Below are 11635 nucleotides of genomic sequence, written 5' to 3'. Positions count from 1 at the left end.
AAATACGTACTCGTTGTTGTTTGTGCCTTTTCAAGATGGGTAGAAGCATATCCCTTAAAAGACAACACTGCCTTATCCACAGCTAAAGCCCTTGCCAAATAATTCTTCCCTAGGTTTGGAATGCCGAGAATGGTCTGGAGTGATAATGGGAGTGAATTTGTGGGTCGAGTGATGAAAAAAGTATGTGAGGGGCTAGGTATCCAGCAAAAATTCCACGCTGCAAATCACCCCCAATCAGCTGGACTAGTAGAGTGCTATAATGGCACGCTAAAACTGAAGTTGGCAAAGATACAAGCGAGCTCTGGTCTTAAATGGCCTGACGCTCTGCCTTTAGCACTCCTATCAACAAGAATGACTGTGCATTCGCGAGTGGGACTTAGTCCCTATGAAATTGTGTTCGGCCGCCCGGCCAACATATGGGGAGTGCCAAGACCAACAAAATTCAGTGAGATCGAACACCCTGTACTGCTTGATTATTTGTATGAAGTGACGGCTAAATTGCGTGTTCTACACCAACAGGTTCACAATACTCTGCCTCAGGTCTCTGAAGCTCCAGGACATCTTATCGATCCTGGATCATGGGTGCTGGTCAAGAACTTCCAGCGGATAAAGAATGACCAGCCCCGTTGGACTGGCCCCCACCTCGTCCTTCTCTCAACAAGATCAGCTGTTCGAGTGGAAGGGAAAAAGAACTGGATCCACGGCGTACACTGCAAGAAGGTCCCTTTTCCTCTACCGTACGACCGGTGGGTCCAGGAGGGGATCGCTGACTCTGAGACTGTGCCTCGTTTTTTGCCATTTAGCGATGCACATGTAAAAGGAACAATTTCTGAACGAGAAAGTGACAATAATTTGCAAGAAGCTGTGCCACCGTCAATTCAATTGAACACTACAGAGCCTGAACTCTTGTTCCAGAACCAGACAGTACCTGGAAAAAGCCGTTATAATTTGAGACCAAGAACTAAGGACAAATAATTTTTTCCCGTTCCTTTGCTATTTTTTTGAAAGTGCGTCTCTCTCATCTGAGAAACTTTCTTATTTATTTTATTTTTTTTCTTTTCGAACCGCCATCCGGGTTCAGCTGTAGGGTCGTGGTTGCCCAAGTCTTTGGAGTGCAGCTGAAGACGTTAGGTCGACAGTTCTGGTTGGTCTAAGGGAGTTGCCCTGGACTGACAGAAGCATTCCCTAGCATAGAACACCCTACCACCGCGAGCAGCAATTAGAGAGGATGGAGTTTTTCAAGAATGAGAGACCTGCCAAACAGATGGATTTTAAAGCCAGAATGTGTATAATAATGACAAAGAAACGATTTTTGATATTATGTATTTTCATGTTGCTCAGTGTGATGACGTTTTTAATAGGATATGTTTTATTCTCTTTTCAAGTGACATTTGCACCCATTACACAGCCCATACCTCCTTCTACTGTTTCCTCGCATTCTTTTCACCCCCTGCCTGAACACGAGTCTGCCAGAAGATTAGAATTTGTCAACAATTCATTCATTCAGCTTCTACACCAACACCAATTAGTAGTGAACACAACTAACTGTTGGGTGTGTGGTCTTATGCCTCATACTACTGATAAAGGTATTCCTTATCTGGTCCTGCCTTTCAGCCATAATGGTTCTGTGTGGGCATATAGAACGGTGTTCATATACGCGTATGAAGCCAACCCCCTACGTTCTGTGAAAGATAATCCTAAGAATAGTGCTCTAGCTAAGGGTATAGTAGATATGATTAGGGAAGATATTTCCTATGAGACTATCCCGAGAGATGAGACACTAGCATATATTGGATGGAACATAACAGGATATGGAGTTACTCTGAGTGGAAACCAGCGAGCAAAGAGATCCTTTCCGATTTGGATTGTACCCCATCAGGGTCACCTATGTCTGCAAAGTAATGGCAAGAATCCCAGAGCTCAGTTAGGGAAAAGTATCTGCACTGAAACATATGTTTTTGCATCTCAGACTTCTCCTTCGTTATTAGCAGCTAAGGGTACCTATTTCATCTGCCATAATAGAGCCTATACATGGTTGCCCCCTGACTTCTCAGGCACATGTTTTGTTTCGTTCCTGTTACCTCCCACCTACACGCCGCGGCAGATTACCATAAGACAAGGATAGTTAGAGGTGTCATAAGTAAAGAAGACACCACAGGACAAGAATTTGGAGATTTCGTAAAGGGTTTTCTGCCGTTTTGGGGTCCTATGGTTAACAGCAGGAACATAAGGCAATTGACAAGGGTGGTTGAATCCACGGTAGTTGAAACCGCCGGTGCCCTTGGTAATTTGACTGCTGAGCTCCAGTCGGATCGCCTTATGACTCTTCAGAACAGGGTCGCATTAGACGTCATACTTGCAGACCGAGGTGGGGTATGTAAAGTGATCCAATCAAGTTGTTGTGTTTTCATCCCAGATAATGCTCCGACAGTCTCCAGGCCATTTCCAAACTGCATAAGATCTCCGAATCTATTCACGTGGATAAAGGAGATTGGTCATTGATGGGGTGGTTCTGGGAGCTGATATCCGCCTGGGGATAGAAGACTCTGGTAGTCATTGGGATGATCTTAGCCATTCTTTTCCTGTCCTGTTTGTGTGTACAGTGTGCTCCTGCAATATGTGGCCTCTGTGCTACATCGTGTGTAAGGAAACCTGTATCAAAAGACGAGCTAAGTAATAGGATGATGCTACAGCAACATCTCAACGACTTTATGAATATAGACCTGGACTCAGATTAGCGTGAGTATGGGTTATTGCCTATGTAAGGGCAAAAGGAGGGTCTGTGGTACTGAAAATTCTGGACCCGTGTTATAAACATCGTCGTATAACAACGATTTTGGTATCAGCAGACCGAGAATGATTAGAATAGAATGCACAAGCATTGTATTCATATTCAGGTGACGAAATCACCCGAATATCAGAGTTTCCGTCCTGAAACTCTGAGGTTCCATTTGAACGACAGCCATTTTGTGATTGCCCTCACATAGGCCAATGACTAATGCTGAAAACGAGTCTGAAGGACACGTACATCTTTGCTGACTCCTCTGTGACCTGAGCAAGCTGACTCCACTGCCTGAAGCCAAACCTGTTCGGCTTGTTTCTTTCCCAGTGGCCGAATGAGATTAGTATCAAGGTACAACACATCATAAAACCTTTTCATCACATCCAAACAATGCCTAATCTTACACACACCTGTCCCTGTTTCTTTCTTTATGACTTGCTTTACAAGGAGGAGGTGCCTGTTTATATTGGGGGTCCGTCGATATGTGATGAAAGTACTGAGCCTTGCCGGGTAATTGATTGAGGGCTGGACAAACTGAAATATGGCTTGTCATCATAACCCTGCTATTTCTTTGTAGTGAAAATATGTGAATGGTCAACTGTAAAATAAGGAATGTTTGCCTAAAGCATAATATTTTGTATAAAAGAGAAGGTTAGCTTTGCAAGGAGAGCAGTCTCCTGAGAATATACACCGTGTTGTACTTCTAGGATACCTGTTACTGGCTGCAGCCAATAAACAAGATCTTTGACTTCACCAAGAAGACTCTGTGTTTCTGTAGTCTGAAACAGGAAGGACTCAAAGTCTTAGGGTGTGTTCCCTGGCACCACTGGGTTCTGAAAAACCCAGTACTTCAAGTTGATTGGCCCAATCGTCGATTCCCAAATTATGTTTGTGTGGTGGTGGCACAGAGACAGCACCGCTCCTCAGCAAGACGGCACTGGAACAACTGTGCAACAATGCAATGTGATAGTATAAAATAATCTACAAACAGGCTACTGATCAACAAGAGCACAAACACCAGGAAGTACGGGCTGGGGTAATTTGTCTAACGAGCAGTACACAAACACTATAAGTAATAGGATGGTTATGTGGATCATAAGCGACTGTGAAGCAAAGAAGGCAAATATTCAACATAAATGACCCAGGACAATGTGCTTTGACAGAAAAGGGGGAAAAACACAGAAAGAAGGCATCTATTGCTACTGAGCACGAAAATGTAAAACAAAAAGGGAAATGCCGAACAGAAAGAAAAATGGGCTTTAATAATATTGGTACTGACAGTATGCGGCAACACTACCACCAAGAATAGGTACGAGGAGGATTTTCTAAATAAATGCACAGATGCATCAACAAAAAAAAGTATGTTTTAGTAAAACACTGCAGCAGTTCTGCTCAATGATAAGAAGTACTCTTTATTGGTGATTTTAGGGAAGTCCATCGAGTAGATGACTTTGAAATCCATTCTTGAATTTCAACTTTGAGGTGTTTTCCCCTAGCATCTTGGTGCTCTACAACCCAGAGCTCAAACAAAAATATCTCAGGTAAAAATCAGGGAGAAAGGTATCCAGAACTAAAGAATCCCATTTTTTTTTAACAATGGAAACCATTATCCCACCACCCCTAAGGACTGACAAAGACACATGCTTAAAACTCCAGTTCCTCTATTCAATTAAACATGAGATTACTGAGTCTAGAAATTGAGGCATAAGACAGGAACCCCTAACAAAGTAAGTCGAATTGACCCATTGTTAAGTTTATTTCACCTCTGTGTAACACAAATAACCATGACTAGATAGGCTTGAGAAGTATTTGTGGTCTTCCTGATGCAGAACAGGTAAGCACTGAAGTGTTAAGGTCTACATTGAAAAGGACACACACTGGAACAAACACCTCATTACTGAGAGCAGAGGAGGTTTTCGATGCAGTTTATTTCCTGTTGTGTTTGATGCTGTCAGTAAAAACATGGTGTAGTGCCAACTTTAAGCCCTTTTCCCTGCTACATTCTCACAAGCCTATGCCAGCATTCTTTGGTGGGTTCTAAAACAAAGCTGGCCAAATATTATTAATAATACAAGTCCTCGTGCACATGACAAGATAGACACAAGGCCCGCAGAGGTGTTCTGCCAGCTCTTGCTTAATGCCAGCCCTTTTTTAAACTGGTCATGCCTTATCCTGGGATGTCAGAATCTGTCAAGCAATTTCATAATAGTTTTCTATGTTAATGTCTATTCGGTGCAGGCCTTAGATCGGGTTTTGATAGTCAAGAGCAGCCCTAGGTGACAACAACTTGTATTATGGAACCGGTCATCCCTCGATGGGTCTTCTTGTGCTGGCTTAGGGCTGATGTGTGGTGGTAGCTCTTGTCACACACTGTGCACTTATATGGCCTCTCCCCAGTATGGGTCCTAACGTGCTGAGTGAGGTCTGAGCTCTGACAGAAGCTCTTCCCACAGGCCAAACATTTGTAGGGTTTGAGGCCTGTATGTGTCCGCTGGTGCCGAATCAGATTGGAGCTGCTGCTGAAACCCTTCCCACACTGCTTGCAACGGTAGGGCCTCTCGCCGGTGTGCGTTCGGTGGTGCAGCTTCAGGCTTGGTTTATCACTAAAACTTTTTTCGCATTCTGTGCACTTATAGGGCCTCTCCCCAGTGTGAGTCCGTTGGTGAATCACCAGACGCGAGTTGTTGATGAAACTTTTCTTGCAAATAGTACACTGGTACAACCTTTCCACTGTGTGGGTCTTCAAGTGCAGAGTGAGGTGTGTGTAAGTGGTGAAGGTTTTGTTGCAAGCTGTGCACTGGTATGGCCGTTCCCCGGTGTGGTTCCGAAGGTGAATCTTCAGCTTGGAGCTGTTGATAAAGCTCTTCTCACACTCTGTGCACTTGAAAGGGCGCGCCAACCTGTGAGTCTTTTGGTGGCGGATAAGGTTGGTGCTGTCACCAAAGCTTTTGTCGCACTCATTGCAGGGGTAGGATTTCTCTCCACTATGTGTTCGCAGATGGATTACCAGCAAGGCACTTTTTGTGAAGCTCTTATCACATGCGCTGCATTTGAAACGCCTTTCTATTGGTTGCTGCTTGGGTGGTACAGCATAGTTTATGGGCCGGCTGCAATCCCGTGCATACTCATGTGATTGCTCTAGTCGTGATTTTTCTAGCTGGTATCTCGTCAGATTAATCGGCTGCTGCATTGGTGTTTTTTCAGTTTTCTCAAAGACCTTTTCTTCATAGAAGCACGTAGGATTATTTTCTTTGGTTTTCCCTGAGGCTTGTCTCAGGAATAGTTTTTCAGTGGTTCTCTTGGGGTCTTGGTCTCGATTCTTGCCCGTTCGCAAGTCTCCTGTGGAACAAAGTGGAGAGACGGTTTGATCAGTTTTTGAAAAAATAAATAAATAAATAAATAAAATAAAAATAGTTCTTCTAACTATATTGAAACAACACTGAGAGGGTGAAAGCCCAATTAGGTATCCCATCCGACAACTGATTACTTTGTAACCCATATATTTTACTGTGATTTTTAACATTTTGGTTAGGTATGAAGTAACCGAAACAGGTGATATCCTAAATTTGTATCCCCACCGTAATGCCTCAAGTGGTTTTCTTCATTATTTAACTTCTGGTTGGCGGTAGCACGGTTGTAGTATTGAGGAATATTAGTGAAATGTGCTCCTTGCGTAATAGTCAGTGGCCTCTGGGAACAGTGACCCATTTGGTTAATACATTAAAAAAAAAAAAATTGTGACGGTCACAATTGTTATCTGGAATATAATTACAGCATTGATCATTATCATTGAAAGGCGCACATGTGAAGAAATAACGATCTCTAATACAATCACATCCGATCATAGACATCTTTGTGTTTACATGGACTGCAAGACAGGTGCTGTTCAAAGTACAAAGTTCTGACTCTATACAGCGCTCCATTACCTTTTGGCTGAGTTTGCACTATACAAATACCACATACATACGAAAAGTGCCTATCTGTTTCTCCCTTCTTCCCAGCGATTGTATTAAGGAGAGAGAGCAATCTCTTTATGCGAGGACACATAGCTGCCAGTGATGCAGTACACGTGAGCAGATAATCAAAGACCCACTTCAAACAACCATGCATAAAACCTATGTCTTCATTCACTCTATAGAACCCGAGTCGGGAGTCATTACTTGAGAGAGTAGAATTCAGTAGATTCAGGTCCTATTCAGTAACATAACATTGGTTTTTTTGGTTCTTCTTTCTTGTGACCTTAAATACGAACCTCACAGTGACTGAGGTCATGACAATGATCAAATAGGCATATTTTTATTTAAATCTGGGTATCATGTGTTGAAACTATGTTTTGTACATATATCGTATTGTGTGTTCTATACTGTTTGGGTTTCATTGTACTGTGCACGTATTTCAATTTCCTTTAAAAAGTAACAACTTGGGTTAGACACTTCATCGTTGCTGATATTGCATCAACAGTGTAATACTCTAAGTAAGCTCACCCTTCACAACACCTCCTGGGAGCTAGGCCTTGTATTGCGACCCTCTTCTATCCTAGAGTCAAGGAGGCTTTGGTAGGAAATTTGTGTATCGTAGACCAAGTGCCAAATATCCTGGTCAGTAGGGAACACATGCAATCCTACCTTTAGTATTGCAAGTTGGTTCCAATCGCTTCAACCACCTTGGAAAAAGATTGGCAACTACTGAGCAGTATTTCAAAATAATAATTCAATGAGAAAACAATAGTAAGTCTTGTAGTAACTGTTCTGCTCTTAGTCCCGGGCAACACCATGACTCACAGCAGAGCTGTGAGTGAGGACAAATATGCTTTGTTGGCCTTTCAAATAGTTCTGTCCTCACTGCTATGCTTCAAAACTGTTTCCAGACAAGAACCCAAACGCAATGTATCAGTCTTCAAAGACAATAGACATATGCCTTTGTGGCATAGGTGGGTATTTGTATTAATTGATTAATTTTATTAATTGATTTGCATTGTTTCCAAAAGGAGGGGCCTTTACCTCCCCACTCCAAACCACAAAAAAAAAACATAAGGCATGTTAGACTGGTGCTAGGCATTCAAGAGGCACTTAATATGTTCATTACTCACTGCTACTGCATGGAGGTTGGGATGTGGATTAAAGTGGCCATGCTGATTTTTGTCATTTTTTAAGTGGTTCAAATTGTTCAGTCAGGCCAACCTGAATAAATTACATAAAGCTCATGTATTTCTTTAACCATAAAGAGTCTGTAGTAGAAGCTCTGCCCCAACCACACCGAAATCAATGGCTTACCGGTCTTGGAATCTGACCATTTACAAGGAGTTCTGCGTGGTACATCTGCTGACTTAGGAATTCCTTGAAAAGAGGTTCACATCTTGTGGGAACTTGCAAAGGAGACCGAGATTCAGTGAAAAAATGATTTGCCTAAGCCACGGATAGGATAGGTAACCCTTCCAGAAAATCTGAGACTTTTTTTCTCTAGGTTTATCTTGCCTAAGAATTTCTCTCTAAGAAGCTTATCTGCAATTACCAGTAGTGTTCCCCTGTAGAGCTCAACGAGCACTATCAGGGGGCACAATGTCAGCTTTGGTAAGAATTACTCAAGAAAATATCTAATACCACTTAATTTGACGAGGTACGCCTCTTTCACACTTCAATAAAGAAGTTGTTTAGTTGTAGGTTCAAGAGATACCAGCTATGTCCACTACCATTACCCTGTTCTGGCAGCATAGTAGGTAAGGGAACTTAGTAACGCCCAATTTGGGACTGGCTTATCTGCTTTTCAAGGGCAAGGAACAAACACAAAAAACTCTCAGTTGGAAGAAGGTGGAAAGTCCAGAATGCAACTTGAATGCTGAACAATGGACAGTATGAATAATACCCCCCCTTGATCTATGATCACCAGAACAATGTTCCCTAAGGGTTACACCAAATAATTATTTGTCCTTGTATGTACGAATCAATTTCTCCAAGGAGTTTGGGCAGCCCAGCCTGATTGAGCCTGCCTGTCCCTTGCACATCGGAGGAGCTGTAGGGGGACGGTGAATAGGGTGGGGGGGATATGGGTAAAAAGAAGCAACAGCAGCTAGCTAGCCATCTGGTGACAAAAGGAGTTGTATTGCTAGGTGAGAAGCTGGCCTGGTCCGATTGTCCAATGGAAAGTACACCGGTGCCCCACACCTGGAGGCATGGCTTCTATGGTTGCTTCGCAACTGTAATTAATGTAGAAGAAAGACTAACACTTAATGTTAGCATTTGGAAATATTTACTGATACATGGATTTTGACAGTTTAAAGCAAACATTGTTGGGTCAAGGAAAGGTTATACCATCTTGAAAGTGCTCCAGTACTGAATTGTATTATGTTTCAAAGTTTATATTGTGCAACTGATTTAATCTGCAACACCCTAACAAAGCTTGTAGCCGGCCATTTTTATAATGCATCTCTCACTGTGTTTTAGGGACATGGGGTACATCGTCTCTAGGGGTTAGGTCTTGCTGGTGTGCAGGTTGTTAGGGGTACCCCCAGTGCGGGTGGCCTGGTTACATTGAAGGGAGTATTAGACTGGTTGGACCTTTCTTTGCGGTGTGACCATCACCATTAGTATTTCTTTTTTGGGGAAGTTGACAACAGAAAAACCAAAAGACTACCGCACATTCCTATATTACAGAGTGTTGTTAAGGTGCTCAAACATTCAAAACATGCCCGTTGTCAAGCATGTGTATCAGAACAATGAGCCTTGTACCTGCAAGTTAGTTCTATTAGAAAAAAAAAAAATGGAGCACACAAATAGTGATGTCATTCTATGAATAGTGTTCAGATAGTTATGACTCATTGAGTGTATGAGAGAAACATGGTGTAAATCCCCATAAAGGTGGTATCAATATAAGAAGTATTCATTAAGAAATTACAGAAGAAGATCATAGTTAGGTGATTAGATAAATCATAAATATTGAGTTTAATGTGTACATGGAAAGTTATTATACAATAATTTCTAAAAAAGTAATAAACAATATAACTATAGTTCCATAACAAAAAGCCTATTCATAAATGAAGTGGATGCACTAACAAATATATGTGTTACATCAACCAACGGGTGATTCATCCCCTGAAAGAGAACATATATAGTCCCATAGATTGATGAAAGGAATGGAATTATCCACTTGGAAGATTGAGAAGCTGAAGGATATTATCTTCATCCAATTGACAGAAGGATAGTTCAGTTCATCCAAGTTCAGCCGACAAGTGTTTCGTCCTCTAAGGGACTTTATCAAGGCTGACAAAAACAAAATTCCAAATAATTTGTTTTTACCCCTAGTATCATTTATGTCCAAGATGATACAAACATAAACATTGGAGGTGTCCCGCAATAAGTCAGCATGGTAGTGACAATGTGTATGTCATAAGAGTGTGAAAACCACCATAATACCACCGATAGATATTTCCGATTCTTAGGTATTTAACACAAACAGAGACCATGCTTCCAGAGAGTATTACTTAGTATCAGAAAAATTGTTACCGTCAAAAGAAGTGATGAGAGGAAATGAAGAGGGTGAAAATCCCATATTTGAAATGAAGAAAACACCGATAGGCAGAAAGAGCCTAGTGCATATTTGTTACACTCTATTTTGAAAATCCAAAAATTTGTGATGATTGCCCCAACAGATTAGTGGTAGTACATGATTATTCATTAGGTTCAAGACTGTGTGCCCAAACATATGTGTTGACGACTGAAAAGATACATTAGATTTTATACCTTACGGTTTCTAGTAATTTCTCAATGTCTTTATAGCCTTCATAGTTTGAGGTAGATACTGTGGGTCCAGAATGTTTCAAAAGTCCCGGAAAGTCTGTAAGAGAGGCAATCACAACTGTCCCTTAATTCAAAAAATATAAAAAGTCCTATGGGGAATGAATTTGTAAAAAATGGTGTGTCTGATCATTAACTGACCTGTGATAGGATTCTCCTAAATTAGAAGTCAATTGATATGAGTTCAATGTGGTCCCAGCATCCAAAAATAGAGTGCCTAAAGCGAACAGAAATGAAAAAAGGTTCAATATATTGTTCTTAAAAAGAGAGATGAAGAGGATTCCCCAAATGCATCTGTGGAGTCCTACGGTTGAGATGACGGATATTAGTCGTACATGACATTTAGACTAAGAGTAACTATCGGGGAGTTCCCATGTGTTGCCTATCACCCCTCGTTGTCTATAGAAATTGTGCGCTGTCCCATGTCAGTCCTTCGGTGGCAGTTATCAAAAAATCGACTGCCTGTTTGACTCGTTTTGAGCGTAAGAGAAAAAAGTAACAAAAAGGACTCTTGTCTTTTAACCGGCGTCTCCATGTGACGATAGCCATCGTAAGGTGAGAATTCCCCAAATTTATCTATGGAGTCCCATGGTTGAGACGACGGATATTGATCGTAATTATCATCTAAACTAAGAGTAACTACCGGGGAGTGCCCGTATATTGCCTATCACCCCTCGTTACCTTTGAGAATGGTGCGCTGTCCTATGTCAGTCCTTCGGTGGCAGTTTTCAAAGATCGGCTGCCCGTGAGACTAGTTTTAAGCGTGAAAGAAAACAGTAAAAAAGGACTCTTCTTTTTAATCGGCGTCTCCAAGTAAAGATAGCCATCGTAAAAAGACCGCCATCTTGGAATCGCCAACCGGTAATTGAGTATAATCCCCGGTTGGTTGGTTAACAAAATAAATATAGCAGTCCTTCTAGAAAAAGGAATTGTAAAGAGGGGGGCAGTTGTTATCCACTAATCTCCAAAAAACAAAAAACGTCAATGCTAGGCTCGACGCAAAGGCTCGTGCGCTACCTGGTTTTGTAGCTAGGAGCAAATAATAAGATCAGGCGATTGCTCA

General features: G+C 41.7%; 1 protein-coding gene across 3 annotated transcripts in view; it reads right to left on the bottom strand.

Annotated features, from left to right (window-relative positions):
• Window positions 1-4174: 4174 nt before the first annotated feature.
• LOC138246164 (zinc finger protein 182-like) overlaps window positions 4175-11635 on the bottom strand; it is a 145445-nt gene continuing 137984 nt past the window's right edge. For all 3 annotated transcript variants that reach the window (XM_069200475.1, XM_069200474.1, XM_069200476.1), the window contains one exon: window positions 4175-6121. In XM_069200475.1, coding sequence (XP_069056576.1) covers window positions 5055-6121 — 1067 coding nt within the window. In that variant the 3' untranslated portion in view covers window positions 4175-5054. The remainder of the gene's footprint in view (window positions 6122-11635) is intronic.

This window comes from Pleurodeles waltl, chromosome 7 (genome assembly GCF_031143425.1).
Source record: "Pleurodeles waltl isolate 20211129_DDA chromosome 7, aPleWal1.hap1.20221129, whole genome shotgun sequence".
Lineage (NCBI taxonomy): Eukaryota > Metazoa > Chordata > Amphibia > Caudata > Salamandridae > Pleurodeles > Pleurodeles waltl.
This window is presented reverse-complemented; position numbering and strand designations above follow the sequence as displayed.